Genomic DNA, 17738 nt, shown 5'->3' with positions numbered 1-17738 from the left:
CTATTATATCGACTATTATATTTTTATAATTCGACTATTATAAGTAGACAATTTTAGACTTTCGACTAGTCGATTTTTAGTCAATTTAGTTGAAGTCGATAACAACACTACTATTTAGTAAACTTCAAAAGTTAAAAAAAACACAATCTAAAATTTATGCATAACTTATGCAAAAAAAAAGCAGATAGTCCAAAATTGTGTCTGGCAAAAACGCAGATAATATTATTTTGTTTTACTCGGATATTTCTGATAAACCTATTTTGTTTTGCACGGAGATTAAAAATAAAGCAGTTCTGTTTTTAGTGGAGATTGCAGATCGATTTTGCGCCAAGCCATCGATAACTAGTTACCCGTTATAATTACTAGTACTAATTACTTATATATCGATAACTAGTAATTACCCATTATCTCAGGTTTTCAAACATAACGGTAAAATAAAGTTAGATTTCGTGTTTTAAAACGAGTAAGCATTGCTTTGATTTATATTCGATTCTTATGAAAAAACAAAACCGTTTTGTTTTTTCATACAAATTACACATTGAACGTAACGGTGATTACCCGTTATGTTCAATATATAATTTGTATAAAAAACATAACGGCAAATACTAATATGTTTTTTTCATACGAAACATATAGAACATAAAATAATATAATGTAAATTGTTATCATGGTAACTAAAAATTCTTATATCGTTTTATTTATTACAGAAATACAACATTTTTTAATTCCATTGGGAACCATTTTTATTGGTTTATCTATAAAGTAGACTTTAAACATTTTTATATATTAACAAAAACCTTATGAAGCAAAACATAACCATAATTAATAAATATTTAAACTGCATTAAATTAATTAATTTTAAACCATAAAACGGTTTTAATCTTTCATTTAAAATACATACAATTTATAGAATATAAACACGTATGTATCATTAATAACTGATACAAACTTTCTCTATTTACTTGAAAATGCGCTAATATAAATTAAAAAATAAATAAAATTTAAAAAATCTAATTACTTGAAAACTGAAACTTCGTCGTAAGCTCAATTTAAATAGTTAAATTTAGTTTACGACGCTCTCTTACTATTAAATGTAGATTCGCCTTTATTTTATCAACTGAATAACAAAACTTATAAATATAAATGTAAAATAAAGTTACATTAAACTAAATAAACAACTTATTTTTTGTTTTATTAAACAGAAAATAAGTTGATATTACGATATTACGTTTTGTTCTTATTGTATCTGGATGGTTGATACCTAAAATTTCAGTTTGCATTTTCTCAACAGAATAAAAAATTTCTAAAGCTTTGTTATATTTTTCCATATCGTCCAAACAGATTGCGATATTATGTTTTGTTCTTATTGTATTTGGATGGTTGATACCTAAAGTTTCAGTTTGCATTTTCTCAACAGAATAATAAATTTCTAAAGCTTCGTTATATTTTCCCATATTATCCAAACAGCTTGCGATATTATGTTTTGTTCTTATTGTATCTGGATGGTTGATACCTAAAGTTTCAGTTTGTATTTTCTCAACAGAATAATAAATTTCTAAAGCTTCGTTATATTTTTCCATATTCATCAAACAGCTTGCGATATTATGTTTTGTTCTTATTGTATCTGGATGGTTGATACCTAAAACTTCAGTTCGTATTTTCTCAACAGAATAATAAATTTCTAAAGCTTCGTTATATTTTCCCATATTCATCAAACAGCTTGCGATATTATGTTTTGTTCTTATTGTATCTGGATGGTTGATACCTAAAACTTCAGTTCGTATTTTCTCAACAGAATAATAAATTTCTAAAGCTTCGTTATATTTTCCCATATTCATCAAACAGCTTGCGATATTATGTTTTGTTTTTATTGTATCTGGATGGTTGATACCTAAAACTTCAGTTCGTGTTTCCTCAACAAAATAATAAATTTCTAAAGCTTCGTTATATTTTCCCATATTTTTCAAACAGATTGCGATATTATGTTTTGTTCTTATTGTATCTGGATGGTTGATACCTAAAGTTTCAGTTTGCATTTTCTCAACAGAATAATAAATTTCTAAAGCTTCGTTATATTTTCCCATAATTATCAAACAGGTTGCGATATTATGTTTTGTTCTTATTGTATCTGGATGGTTGATACCTAAAGTTTCAGTTTGTATTTTCTCAACAGAAAAATAAATTTCTAAAGCTTCGTTATATTTTCCCATATCCTTCAAACAGTTTGCAATAATATGTTTTGTATCAAGCGTGAGTTTATTATTTTCACCATAAGTTTTTGTATTAAAACTTTGAATAGCTTTTAATATTTCGATTGCTTCATCAAATAAACCTTTATATACTAATAACTTGTAAATAGAAGTTGTCATATGATGGAAGGTTTTTGACATTTTTTTTCCGTTAATGCGAAACATATAGAGAAAATGAAAAACGAAATGATTTCCGAATTCCATGTGATCCTTTACTTGGTTCAACTCAAATTTAAAATAATTTTCTATTAGATCAATATGTGTATTTGTACTTGAATTAGTAATTTGAAAATATTTACACGTCAGCTGTGTCAGTTCGTGCATCGAATATTTGTTATCATCGAAACAATTTAGTAAAGAATAACTCATTAGTAACCCAATGATTTCATCTATTAAATGTTCTTCTTTTATTTTAATTTGATGTAAGATTTGGATTATAAAGTCTTTACTTATATTTTGACCATCACAATGAGATAAACAGTTAAGTAATTCTAATGGAATAAGTTTAGTTTTTTTTAATTTGTACAAAACTAAATTGATTGCTTTTATTGCAGACTTTGATTCATCTTCAGAAGGAAAGTTATCAGTGTCTAATATTTCTAATTGTTTTTGTTTATATCGAACTATATATTTTTCTATCGATACTTTATGTATATTTATATATTTTATTGCCTGCGTTATAGCAAATGGATGATTACCAAGTTCTTTAATTAAGTTTATTATGTTTTCATCGGCGTAATCTTTAATATAATTTTTCACATAAGTAAATGCATCTTCATACGAAAAAACATCGATAAACATTTTATTTACATTGTTCGACCAAGTTCTCCATTGCGAGGTAATTAAAGTATATGAGTTAGCTTTCCTTGAAAAGTACATATTCAAACCTTTAACACTTTCATCGTCAACATTGTCAAAAATGTACAAAGTTTTTTCATTTAAGTAATAGTTGTGAATTTTTTCAACAGTTACTTCTATATTAAAATATTCACCTATCGAATCATGAACAACAAATCCTAACATTTGACAACGATTTCTTATAGAAGTTTGTAATTTTCCAAATGCTGCGTCTATCCAGACAATGTTTTTATAGAAGTCAGAATAAATTTCAGAGTATTTTTTGGCAATTTTTGTCTTTCCGACACCTGACATTCCATATAGTACTAAAGCCGACTTTCGTGTGCCTTGTGAAAAATGACGATGAATTTCGTGAAGAAGTTTGTCGCGTTGAACACCTGATATTGAACGTTTAGTTATTATTATGAATAATCATTTTATTATCTCAATAAACGGTAATATCATTCTAGTTAATGATTAAAGTTTTTCAGATGCAGCGCGTTATTTTTTAAAACTCTATAAATGAAAAATGTAAAATACAATAAAACTATTCTAGTAAAAAAAAAAAAAGTTTAAATCAAAGTTTGATGTAAAAATACTATAACAACTTTATATATTTATAAAATAATAAACCAAACTTAATATAAAGTTCTTAAAATCACGATACTTTGTAAAACAGAAATTAATTATTCTTACTCAAGAGAATACATCTAAAAGTACTTAAAACTTAAAAACAAAAAAAATGTTTAATTTAATCTGACATTTATTTTAATAATATATTAAGATAAAATATTTCCTACTAATGCGTATTTGAAATTTTGATTTTTTAATGTTTTTTTTTTATAAATATATATTTTGTAAACTATACTTTATTTTTATGAAAGTTGAATCATGCAATCAAGCTAGTAAAAACATGTCAAAAAAATTAGTTGATTTTGTTTTAACTGAGTTGAAAAAAGTCAACTAAGTTTAAAAAGGATTTTTTTTCTTTTTATCAACAAATGAAGTTGTATTTTCTTAGTTCCTTATATATTATAATTTCTTTAACATTTCTTTATTTATACTATTCTTTGTCTTATATATATATATATATATATATATATATATATATATATATATATATATATATATATATATATATATACATATATATATATATATATATATATATATATTATATATATATATATATACATATATATATATATATATATATATATATATATACATATATATATATATATATATATATATATATATATATATATATATATATATATGTATGTATATATATATATATATATGTATATATATATATGTATATATATATATATATATATATATATATATATATATATATATATATATATATATATATATATCAGGGCCCGGTGAATCACCTTTTTTGGTATTGAATCGAATCCGAATCGAATCAGGCGTTGATTCTCAAATCGAGTCGAACCTTGAATCAAATTAGCATTTTGAGGATATCTATGTTTTAGTTAAACTTTTCTTCAAAACGCTTATTGGACATGATTTAGTTCAATTTGCGAATCAAGACTTGCTTCAAATCGTTTGGTTTGAAAATGCGAATCGAGGATATATATATAATATATCGTAAAAATAGCTTCAAAAGTTTTTACATTCAAGTTCGATAATTAAATTTTTCTTTTTGGAGTAATTAGAGTGAGTAAAAGTTATTAATTTAGTATAAAATAAACAATGGTATAAACTTTGAAATTTATATTAGGCTCATTTTTTAATAAAAGAGTATCAAAAAAGTTATTGATTGGTTTTAGTTTTTTGGCCAGATACAAAACAAAAAATGTTGAGTTCAAAAAAAAACATTCTGGCTCTCAAAAAAAACTGTGCAAATAAGATTCAGCAAAAGAAAAAAAAACGTACACTTAAAGCTTGTGTAAAACAAAATAAATAAAAGATGAAAAAGGGAATAGGTCATCAACTTTTATATATATTACCATACCTCTCAGATATGTCAAGCTGTTGAAAAAGTTTATTCATCCTTACGCGACCTTCTTATTCAAATATGTCTCCCGCAATGTATTATCATTATACAAATCAAGACATTTAAAAAGCTATATCTTTATTTTATGAAGGATGGCATTGCAAATGAGTTTAATAAAATCTTGTTGGGCTCAGAAGAATCGTTGCCTTATAATTGCCATTGACAAAAAGGAAAGAGAATGAAAATTTTGGTAACCTTTGTTATATGAAGATTTTTTTAACAAGTGTTGTTAAGTTGTAAAAAAAAAAATGATTATTTAGCTTTTTATTTGAAGTATTAGGAAATGTTAATGAATGAGCCATTTACCACCAACAATCCCGCTTCGTGGGCTGAAAATTTGTCCTGAGTAGAACGCGATGCAGTAGTTCTAAAAAGACCTCCTCGAAATACTTTACTTTTTCCAAGAAACTTGTATAATAAGATGTTACCTAAATCGACTTTTCACAAAATATCTTGCAATTAAAAAAAAGATGGGTTCAGATTGGCTCGTTTGGAATGCAAATTTAAAGTTACTTCCTTGCTTTTTAAGCACACTCTTTAGAAGCAAGCGAGCTTGTGGAGCTGGTAATCAGTCGCAACTTTTACGTTGGAATGGTTGTATTAATGGAAACTAGAAAAAGCTAGCTGACAAAGTAAAAAGCCACAAGAATAATCTTAGAAATCAAGACTATTACTATAAGTGGAAAACAGCATTAGAAAAATTTGCAATTTTGTGTGGGATCAATTTAAGTCTTGAAAAGTCGATAAGAGATGAGGCAGCCAGGTGACGTCAACATCTACTGTGCATCTTAGATGTAACTCTTATCTTAGCATCTCGCAACCTTAGTTTCAATGCATAGCGCTTATGTGACGTATCAAAGTCGTTTTTTGAACGTTTAGGATGTCTCTCAATCATTCCAAAGACGCCTTTAAACAAGAAGTTGAAAAAAAGCGCACATCATTTTGGTTGGAGCTCTCAAATTGAGTTTATCAAAGAGTGTAGAATAATTGTCCACGGTCCATCATTAAAGAGGCTAATGCGGCCATTTACTATTCCATCCTCGTTGATGGACCTCTTGACATCTCTCATACTGAGCAAATCACTTTTGTTTTTTGGTTTATCTACTATGGTGTTGATAAAAGATGGGTAGTTAAAGAGCGTTTTCTCAAGATAAAAAATCTCAAAAAAAAAAAAGAAAGGTGCGGACATTCTCTAGTTAATTAAGGACGTCTTGGATCAAAACGATATCAGATTAAAGAAATGACGAGATCAAGGGTATGACAACAGAGCTAACATAGACTAATGTGTACAAAAGAGTACAAGCCATCATACTTATAAAGTATCCTCAAGCTCATAATCTTAATATTGCTGGTGTTCATCCCGCTGAATCTTTTTTTATTGAACTTAATTGAAGAACTATTTTAGTCGAGTTCAATTACTTTGCAATCTTTTTATTGGAAGCCCTATTCAATAGAAAAACTTTACAGAGATAAATAAGTAGACTCTTTCTCAAACCTTGCAAACTCGAGTGGAGTACACGCTTTGAGGCTGTGAGGCCGTTGGTTAAACAACCTAGGGAAATTTTATATCATTGCAAAAGCTTTGTGGCTTTGATCTAACTGCTGATCTAATAATCTCTGGAGTAATTGATTCAGTCATTTGAATTTATTATCGCTACAACTTTTTTGTTCTTAGCTCTTTAAACAATAAACCATGTCAGTGTTTCACTTTAATGAGAAAACTCCTTAGGTAACGAAATGTTTACAAAGTTTCTTATGAGGATCTTATTAGACTTGGATCAACTTAGCCCAAATTCATTAGTGAAGAATATTTGATTGCCTCCGGTCTGGCAAGTTATTTCTTTCAATCCAACTTTGCTTAAAAAAAGACAATACCTTTTTGGAAGAAGCTAAGAACAAAGTTTGTTTCTACGAAAATAAAGAGAAGCAGTTTGAGGTGAACGTATTCAATACCGCTTTTCACACTTTTATTTAACAAATATAAACTGCAAATCTAGGTGAAAAATGTGGATGAAAAAACTTATTTGAGAGATTATTCTTTTAGTTACTCTCAAGTGCGCCAATCTTTTCTGTATGAAAGAAGTTTTTACTTAGATAAAACTGTTAAATGAGATCTACCAGAAAGGAACTACAATACTGTTTCCGTCGCCGAAGGAGAGCGGTCTTTCAGTAAGGTTGGTGTAGTGAAAACAACGCAAGATCTACAATGGGTCAAATTTGCTTACTAGTTTCCTAGTTTTATGTGTTTTTATTACTTTATTATTAGCTTATTTAAAAAAAGCAGCTTTCCTGAGTCTAGAGGTCCCTTAGGGTCTGAATTCTCTAAGTTCCCAAGAATTAGTGAATTCAGTACTGGTAATCCTTATTGCAAAAATGGAGTAACGGGTGGTTACTAAAAATCCAGACAAACTTTCATGGGCAATTACTCCCATAGTTTTTATGGTAGAGATTAAATAAAACTATCATTAAAAAGAGTTTTTAGTTATTTATTTATTTTAATTAAGTTTGTCTTCAACCAGTCTGTTTCTTGGGATTCGGCCAACTCAAACATGAGTTGACCCAAAAAGTGAAAATACAAGGTTAAGGTCAATTTTTTTAGGCAAAGCTTTATTCTGGTTTGTAGTTGCTTCACGTCTTTTGCTTGTCAGTTACTCTCATACACTTTGCCTTTCAAAAAACCTAAAAGTCTTCTATTGGACAACACTCCGGTTCGGCTGGCAGATTGTCAACTTTTTTGATAAAATTGATGTTATGAGTCTCATAGCAGTTGGTCACGGTTTTGGCATAATGCAATGACGCCAGGTCCGGCCAAAATAGATAATTACCATCGGCATGATGAGCGTTGATGAACCGCACTAATCTTCTCTTTATACAATTAATTTCATAGATGGCTTTATTGACTGCAAGACCGCTGGGGACAAAAAATGGCTTTGAAATACCTTTGTCAGAAGCTGCCTCCCAGACAAGCACCCTGGGTTCAAACTTGCGCTTTTTGCAATATTTAACACTTGGTGGAGTCTTGTCTCTGTTGCTAGAGTAGTAGGTGCTGTTTCCATTAATTGTTGAGTGTGACAGCGTAAAGTAAGACTCGTCGTCAAGGATGACCAATTTTCCTTTAAAATCACAATAAAGACGATCAATGCCAGTTTTGATTCGCTCATTCTGGTTCTCTTGTCGATGAGGTATACCCTGTTTTGTATAACTTTTGATGTCAGTGTACTTGGCAAGAGTTTCAATGATATGTGAATGACTGCATTCATATTTTTGACCAGCTTGCCTCATCGAAACTCGGTCACTGTGATCAAGTATGGTTTTCAGGCGCTTGATACCCTTAGGGGTCATGATTTGCCACACGACCACTTCCTTGCGCTCTTTTGTGCCTAGAATCATTCTCAACACGTTTGACTATATCATAGATAGTGCTTCTTGGAATTTTTTTAGCATTGAAGTGAGCTACTGTGAACTTTTTAACTTGCAATTTATTATTCAAATAGAACTTGTAAATCCGTTTTCTTACCTCTTCTTGCTTGGCCATCATTATTTTCTTAATTATTATTAATTATCTAAAAACAAGTAAATTAACTTATAGAGAATTAAATAAGCTTTAAAATGGATATAAGCATGAAAAAAAAAGATTTAGCTTGGGGCATTTAAAATTCAGTTAAAGTTAGTCCGGAGTTTTAGTAACCACCCGTTATGATGGGACGCTATTGAAATTTTAACCCATGAGTCACGGCGGGCCTGTACATAAGTATTTCTTTATTTAAATCAATTACTACGACTATAAAAAAATATTTTAATACTAGGTGTAGAGGAAGTGCATTTGCGTTCTGACTTCTGAAAAGAAGATCAAACTCGATCTAATAAAATTTTGGTATTAAAATACTGTGTAACTTTTTTTTAAAGCATAATCACCGGTATTAGAAGTCTTAATCTATGCACAAAAAAGTTATCGACAGTCATCATGCGACAAATGCAAAAAGCCTGCTGATTGAAATGTTTTATTTGGAAGCTTTGGAGTGAAGGAACAAGAAGCTTGAAAAATTCTTCAACTAAGTTGTTTCCATAAAGTCTAATCCCACTTTGATGAAAAAAAGGTCAAAGCTGTCACAGTTTAATAAAAAAAAGTCTTCTTTATTTGAAAGATTGATTTACAAAACTATATAAAAAAAAATGTCTAATTATATAGCTAAAAAAAGTTAAAATAAAAGTTAATGCTAAATCTTAATTAATTAAACCATCATACTTATTTTGTTAATAAGAAAAATTTAGCTGAGGAAAATTAAAAAATTTTAAAAGCATTAAAAAATTAACAATAGTATTTATTTAGAAAATTGAACACTAGCATTTAGGGGTCATATTTCACTTTCTTTATATGCAGCATATCATTAAAAAAAATTATTTATAGGTATTTATTTGAATGTATATTCAAATAAATACCTACTATTGTTAATTTTTTAATGCTTTTAAAATTTTTGAAATTTCCTCAGCTAAATTTTTGCGATAAACACAATATCTTAAATAAAAAATGAAATTAATAAAACGTAAAAAAAAAATTCGGCGTTTAAATGAAAAGTTACCTTTAAAGAAGTCAAATTCATGCCAACGTTCTTGATATGATTCCATTTTTGACATGAACTGGTGCTAGAAAATAATACAAATTATTTGTAAGTTTTAAATCTATTACTACTGCTTTATAAGCATATTACTACAACTACTACTACTACTACTACTACTACTACTACTACTACTACTACTACTACTACTACTACTACTACTACTACTACTACTACTACTACTACTACTACTACTACTACTACTACTACTACTCCTGCTGCTGCTGTTTGTATGATTGTTAAGAATCATGGTGAAGCCTTATTTCATTTTTAAAAGCTTTTGAACATTTGGTAAAAGTTCTGTGGTTTATGATTTTAGAAATTCCTGTATTTGAAAATTAGAGTATTTTAGAATTTATCCTCGCAGTCGGAAATACGTCATCATCTTTGCCACGAACAGCTACCATTTTAGTTGGGTAAAATAAACTTTTGTTCGGAAACGCACACACTGACTTAAAAAAAAAACTTAAAAAAAAAACTATTTATTTTACATAAAATATACTTTAATAACTTTATAAATACAAGTATATTTATATGTATGCATTTAAAAATAAATAAAATTAAAATAATGATAGGAGAAAGTAGAAGACTGAAGTCTAATCATCAGGCACCGTTTATTTGTAACTTTTGAAGTTTTGAAGTTTCACGTGGAATTAACGTGACATTAAAAATTCATAAGTAAAAATAAACCAAAAACAAATCCTTGTACGTAACGATTTGATAGATCTGATGGACTTTTTATTGAATAATAATAAATATCTTTATCTATTAGGCTGGAGCAGATGTATTTATAATACATTGTTTCCAGTTTAGGATGTTGAATGCTGTATCTTTTTGACACAATGCATGGGTTTTGCTTGTGTCTCTGTTTTTATGACAAGGCAACTCATTCTATTATCTCCTAATGAGGGTACAGCTCTGAAATTCAGTTTTATGGTTCTGAGGCCGGCTGGTAGTCAGGTTTCCCGAACTCTGTGGTAGCTCTCAGAGAGGCTGATTCCATCAACAGCTAAAAAATATCAAAGTATTAACAGTGCCATGTTGCGCATGGATGGTGTCACAGCTTAGGGTTTATTAGTTGTATTGAGGCAATTGCTATGGCTATTAAACAGTGTTCTGAGTACTATCTATGCTTTGAGTCAAGTTCTTCCATCTAATTTTAAAATGAATAAAGTACCAAAAACTATAAAATACAAAAAACCATCATCATCACCAAGTTCTCTAAACCTATCATTCACTAATATTCGTGGTCTTTGAAGTAACTTTTTTCTGTTGAGTCTTATCTCTTGCAAAGTTCACCAGACCTACTTGCTCTTTGTGAGACTAATTTCAGCTCGGCTGTCTCATCTTGTGATCTTAGTGTTGATGATTATCTTCCTTTAATTCGTAAAGACTCCAATAGTCAAATGCTTGGCCTGGGCATTTGCATTCCCAAGAATTCACCCATTTGTCGTGAAACTAGGTTTGAATCCACAGACTATTCTTTCATGTGCTTTCGTTTAGCACCACTTCACTCTAGTGTCTTTCTATTTGTTCTATATCGCTCTCCTTCATCTCAAGACTTCACTCTTTTTGCTGCTATTTCTGATCATATTGACCAAGCTCTCTCTCTGTATCGATCAGCTAATATAGTGGTTGTCGGTGACTTAAATGCTCACCACTCTGAATGGCTTGGCTCTAGTGTCAGTGATTTTGCAGGCTTTAAAGCCCACAAATTTTGCCTTTCACAATCCCTAACTAAAATAGTCAACTTTCCGAATCGCTTTACTGACAACCCGAATCATTTACCTTCTCTACTCGACTTATGTCTTGTGTCTGATCCTAGACAGTACTCAGATTCTCCACATTAACCCTAAGGTGCTTCTGATCACAGTTTGATGTCTCTAAAACTAATATCTCATTCTTCTTCATCACCTGAATCCCTCTATTATCGAACCTCTTACAAACACAGTAAAGCTGACTGGGATTCTTTCCGTGCTTTTCTACGTCATAGCCCTTGGGTAGAAATCTTTTGTCTTCCTGTTAACAACTGCGCATCTTACATAATTTTGTGGATTCAGGCTGGCATGGAATCTTTTGTTCCCTCTCAAAGATTCCAGGTCAAGCCTCACTCTCCTCCATGGTTTTCCTTACACTGTGCTGTTGCGATTGCCAATCGAAACCGTTACTTCCATATTTATCAGCAAAACAAATCTCCAGTAAACAGGCATCTGTTTATTACTGCTAGAAACAATAGTATAATGGTTTTGTCTAACGCCAAAATCCGCTATTCTCAGGTTATGAAATCTCGTATCTCATCTCAAAAATTAGGCTCTCGTGACTTCTGGAGAATCTTTAATAGTATCAATAATAAGGGCAAGTTTTTAATTCCACCTCTCTTGTATGATTCAGACTTTGTCACCTCACCTAAAGAAAAAGCTGAATTGTTTGCTAAAAACTTTTCATCAATATCATCTCTTGATTCCACTAGTTGCCTTCTACCTGATATTGCCAACAAACAGGCTGATCCATTGCTTGATATTCTTATCACTCCAGCTTCTATATCTAAAGTGATTTCCTGCCTTGACTCTTCTACAGCTTGTGGCCCGAACAACATACCTGTTATTGTCTTGCAGGAGTGTTCTCCGGAGCTGTTGTCTATACTCTCAAAAACTATTTAACAAGTACTTATCAGAGTCTTGTTTTCCAGTCTTCTAGAAAGCGGCATCCGTTATCTCTATCTTCAAAAAATTTGGTGACCGATCTGATTCGTCTAACTACCGTCCCAATAGTCTTCTTCCAAACTTTAGCAAGGTTTTTAAATCTTTAATTAACAAACACTTAATTTCTCATCTTGAATCTAATAACTACATCTAATAATCTGACCATCAATATGGATTTCGATCTTCTCGTTCTACAGCTGATTTGCTAACAGTAAGAACTGATAGGTTTTATCGAGCATTAGATCAAGGTGGAGTGGTTAAGGCCATCGCTCTTAATATTTCAAAAGGTTTTGATAAAGTTTGGCATGCTGGTCTTTTCCATAAGCTTTCTTCTTATGGTGTATCTGGCAACATTTTCAAGATTATTGAATCCTTCTATTCCAATCGTAGCATAAAAGTTGTCCTCGATATACAGCACTCTTCTTCTTATTCTGTAACTCTAGAGGTTTCTCAAGGTTCTATCCTTGGCTCTATACTCTTTTTAATTTACATCAACGATCTTTCAGATATTCTCACATCTAAGATGGCATTGTTTGCTGATGATACAACCATTTATTCTTGTCGCGATAAGAAACCAACACCCTTTGATTGCTTGGAGGGGGCGTTTGAGCTTAAAAAGGATCTCACTTCTGCTACAGCATGGGGCTCGCAGTGGCTGGTGAACTTCAATACAGATAAAACTCAATTTTTTCAGTCAATTGTTATCGCATTAATTTAGATCTTCCAATACCATATGTCAAATCAGTTGCAAAATTAGCATCTGCTAACGTTGCATCTCTTTATCGAGCTCGTCACTTTCTTACTTCGGATTCTCTTCTCTATCTCTATAAATCTCAAATCCGGCCTTGTATGGAATACTGTTGCCATATCTGGGGCGGTTCTTCTAATGATGCTCTTTCTCTTTTAGACAAGGTGCAAATGCGCATTGTTAACATAGTTGGACCTGCTCTTTAACTATTATCACATCGTCGTAATGTTGCTTCTCTTTCTCTTTTCTACAAATACTATAATAGGCACTGCTTCAAAGAGCAAACGTCTCTTGTGCCATCTACTAAAATTCATTCTCGTGTTACTCGTCATTTAATTAAGCGTCATCCTTTTTCTATGACTGTTCCTAAGTGCTCCAAAAACGCTTATTCGTCTAGCTTTTTTCCTCGAACATCAGTTCTTTGGAATTCGCTTCCTTCATCTTGCTTTCTTAATTCATATAATTTGCAATCCTTTAAGTCATCCGTCAATCGTTATCTTGCTCTACAATCTACATCTTTTTTCTTTCAGCAACTCCCAACTTTAATTAGTGGCTGCTTGCAGCCTTGTTGAAAGCAAAGATGTTTGAAATATATATATATATCATGGTATTGAACTTATTGTCGTTCAGTTAGGTCACCTTTCCAAGAATTTGCAAGGAACTTGTATGGACAAAGGTTGATTCAAAGAATTGCAAGTTTGTTTATATACCTTCTATTTTATTTTTTTTATTTTTCTATTTCTGTTTTTTTATTTTTTTTTTCTATTTCAATTTCTATTTTTTTATTTTCTTTATCTTATTCTTTTTTTTATTTTCTTTCATTATTATTTTATCTTATTTTTAAAAAAAAAAAAAAACAAATAAATAAAAAAATGGAGGAAAACCTAATAATTAAATTTTGTGATGAAAATATCATTCTCAAGACAATACTATACAGTTTTTGAATCTTTCCAATATCTACAAAAGAAGGAAACTTTTTTTTCAAATTTAAACATTAATGTTCGAAGTTTAATTAAAAAGTTTTTGTTGGATGAAGTAAAACATGACTTTAAAATTATTTGTCTTACGGAAACTTGGTGTAAGTGTGGTGAAACAAATGTGGAATTTGAACTAATTAATTACAAATCAGTTCACCAACCACGTAATTTTGGTATTGGTGGGGGCGTAAGTATTTTTACCCACAACTCAATTAATCATAGTTTACATAACGATCTCTGTGTGAATGAAATAGATTGTGAGTCATTATGTATTGAATTAAAAAATAAAAACACAAAAAACATAATTGACATATAGACTACCATCAGGTAATTTTAAAAAATTTAAAACTCATCTGAAATCATTTATAACAGCTGTTATGGATAAACCTAATCTTAAATTAATTGAATTGCGAACCGCCTTTTATAATCTTTAAACTAACAAAAGTGCTGGATTTGATAAAATTAACTTTAAAACAGGTATTGTATCGGAAAAATTAAAAATTGCACGAATCACACTGGTTTTTAAGACTGGCGATGACTCTATTATTTCTAATTATAAACCTATATCTATATTACCGTGTTTCTCAAAATTGCTTTAAAGAATATTGTACAATAGGCTATTTAATAATTTACCAGATAACAATATGTTGTACTCAAAACAGTTTGGTTTTAAAAAAAAATTTGAATCACTGCATGTTCAGTTTCACTGAACATGCAGTGATTGAAATAGTCAATCAAATAACAAACGCATTATGCACTAACTACTTTACATTAGGAGTTTTCATTGATCTGTCAAAGGCTTTTGATACTGTAAACCATAACATACTAATAAAAAAACTTGAATATTATGGAGTAAAAAATAATAACTTACTTTGGTTCAAAAGCTATTTGACCAATAGAATGCAGTTCATCCAATATGCGCAAAAACAAACAATTCCATATGCTGTAACTTGTGGTGTCCCCCAGGGCTCTATTTTAGGACCCTTATTATTTTTAGTATATATAAATAATTTAAATTTAGCAACACACTTCTTAAATTGTATTCTTTTTGCAGATGACTCCAATCTTTTTTATTCCCACAGAGATATTAAAACACTTTTTGAAACAGCTAACGTAGAGTTGGGTAAGGTTAATGAATGGTTTATAAGTAATAAACTGTCTCTAAATGTGGATAAAACCAAATTTATTTTATTTCATAAAGTAAATAAATTAGAAAATATTCCCATTAAACTGCCAAATCTAGTAATCAATAACGCTAACATTAAAAGAGAAACTTCAGTTAACTTTTTGGGCGTAATATTAGATGAACATTTACGTCATATAAAAAGCATTGAAAAAAAATTATCAAAAAATATTGCCATGATGTATAGGGCTAAACCATTTCTAAATAATAAATCTTTAAAAAGTTTATTTTTTTTTCATTCATTCTTATTTGGTTTATTGTAACATTGCATGGGCAAGTACAAATCATATAAAATTAAAAAAATTGTACAGTAATAAAACAAAAATGGGACTTCTCTCCTAAATACTTCAGTCCTATTTTGAAAAAGTAGTGCATAAACGCCCGACAAAATTTTCAAATAACAACTACATTGTCCCTATATATAATTCAAAACAAATTACATATTCAATTCAATATCGTGGACCTTATTTGTGGAAAAAGTTTCCTAATATTGCAAATACGAAAAAAGTTAGTATACATCAGTTTAAAAATGAACCGAAACAGGTGTTATTACTTATGGATTTTTATATATCCGATTTAAAATGCCTCTTTTAAACAAAAATTAAATTATATAAAATATGTCTCAGAATTTATCAACTTTTATTTTGTTGTTGTTTTTATTGTTTGTTTTTTCATAATTTCAGGTGTTTAGTTTATATATATAAATAAGTTATAGCAATAACTTTTAAGATTAGGTCCTCTAATCTTAAAAGTTATTGCTGAAATCTTAGTTCTTGAACATTTTACTCTTTAACTATTAATGAATTAATATTTATTTTACTTTTAATTAAATTGGTTTTATAATATACATATATAAAACGTTTTTTTTTAAATTAAGTACTCTTTTATTTTGAATTTTTTGTTCTTTATTTAAATATTACTTTATTACAAATTGTTATAAATTTTATTTTCATATTTTTCAATGAATACTTTGTATAATATACGTATATAGTATGGCTCTTGTAAATACGTGCTCTTTAATTAATTTTTTGTTTTTCTTTTTTACTTTTCTTTCAGATTTGTCTTGTTTACTTGTTTACTACTCTTAACATGAATATTGTTCTTGAAGTATTTTGTTACTAGTTGTTATTTATTTTTACATTTATAATTTTTAATAAATAGTTAGTAAAGTATAAATATATTATACGGCTATTGTAAATACGTACGATTGGGGCTCGGTGATAAGACAAAGTAATGTCTTCTACTTGCCCCGCCATTGTTTTTATTTATAAACTTGTAAATAGTAAAAGTTATTAAACGGCAAAATAAATAAATAAAAATTTCTGCGGCGTTAAAATTTAATTGTCCAAAGTATTCATAAACCGACATTTATTTTTTTGAAACTCTTTCATTAACCTTGGCGTTCTAATTCTCCTGCTTTATTAACTAAACTAATCAATTGTTTCCCCCATCTAAGATAGTAACAACTTGCGCTATTAAAATTTTGCATAACCATGCGACTCTCCTAGTGCGAGGATATAGTGTGTTTTAGATTGCAATTAAAACTTATGGACACATATGTGTTTCCAAAGCAACTAAATTATCTCTGAATTAGAAAAAAGACTACTAACTTTACTCTCTTTCATAAAATAAGACATGCATTAATCTTCCTTTAAAAATGCCCAAACCGCTTATCAATAAAAATAAAATTAAATAAGATATTTCCATAGTTTCTAGATATTTTATTTATGAAAACTATAAATAAAACTGAAGATTATTTAGAATATTTCAAGAAGTTTTATATGATTTTATGTTGAATATGCTTATTATTTATGTTGAATATTCTTTGAAGTATTTATTCATACGAACCTTTATTGATATTTTTATGTGAGTGGAAACTCATTCCGCTTTACCAAGTTGGAAGAGTGGTTTTTTATTCAGATGAACAATAAAAGACAATCAGGCTAACAAACTAAATACAATTTATGCATTAAATTTGAAAACGAAATAAAATTATTCTAAAAAATGAAACTCAAAGTACTTAAAATCTAAAAATTACCTATATTGAACCAAATGAGATGAGAGATCAGTTTTTCTTCTTCACAAGTAAAAAAGTAGAGAAAAATATATTAGTAAAACCTTTTTTTAACACTCAAACTTAATTGCGGCGTACGTCTTTGACTTTCAATAAAAAGTAAGATATCAAATTTCTGCAAGAACGTATTAAAAAATGGACGTTTAACTGATTGTTTAAAAGTCAAGATATTTGCACTGTCAATTGTTATAAATAACATTAGGAAAACAATAGAAAACATTTGTATCACATGAAAATACTTTTATATAAATATTTTTTAAACTGCCTTACCTATATAAAAATATATATATATAAAGACATTTTTATGTAAAGTATTGTGATTAATA

At 29.2% G+C, this 17738-nt stretch overlaps 1 protein-coding gene across 2 annotated transcripts; it reads right to left on the bottom strand.

Moving 5' to 3' along the window:
• Nucleotides 1-851: 851 nt before the first annotated feature.
• Nucleotides 852-17548, bottom strand: LOC136083586 (uncharacterized). Of its 2 annotated transcripts, none has more exons than XM_065803002.1 (3): nt 17377-17548; nt 9693-9756; nt 852-3602 (listed from the first exon to the last, which is right to left on the bottom strand). In XM_065803002.1, the coding sequence occupies exon 3, from the start codon at nt 3399-3401 to the stop codon at nt 1167-1169; it is 2235 nt and encodes a 744-aa protein (XP_065659074.1). In that variant the 5' UTR covers nt 3402-3602; nt 9693-9756; nt 17377-17548; the 3' UTR covers nt 852-1166. The 2 variants fall into 2 exon arrangements, with proteins under 2 accessions (XP_065659074.1, XP_065659073.1); XM_065803001.1 differs by having other exon boundaries at nt 852-3484; nt 17377-17518.
• Nucleotides 17549-17738: the final 190 nt, after the last annotated feature.

Source organism: Hydra vulgaris, chromosome 08, assembly GCF_038396675.1.
Source record: "Hydra vulgaris chromosome 08, alternate assembly HydraT2T_AEP".
Lineage (NCBI taxonomy): Eukaryota > Metazoa > Cnidaria > Hydrozoa > Anthoathecata > Hydridae > Hydra > Hydra vulgaris.
The sequence above is the reverse complement of the archived record's forward strand: the minus strand, read 5'-3'. Positions and strand labels throughout refer to the sequence as shown.

Excerpts from the sequence above, each read along its gene's own strand:
- LOC136083586 (XM_065803001.1), bottom strand. The coding sequence starts at position 9,747 with ATGTCAAAAATGGAATCATATCAAGAACGTTGGCATGAATTTGACTTC. Across the intron at positions 3,485-9,692 it reads TGAATTTGACTTCTTTAAAG|GTGTTCAACGCGACAAACTT; the intron begins GTAACTTTTCAT and ends GTTCAATATCAG.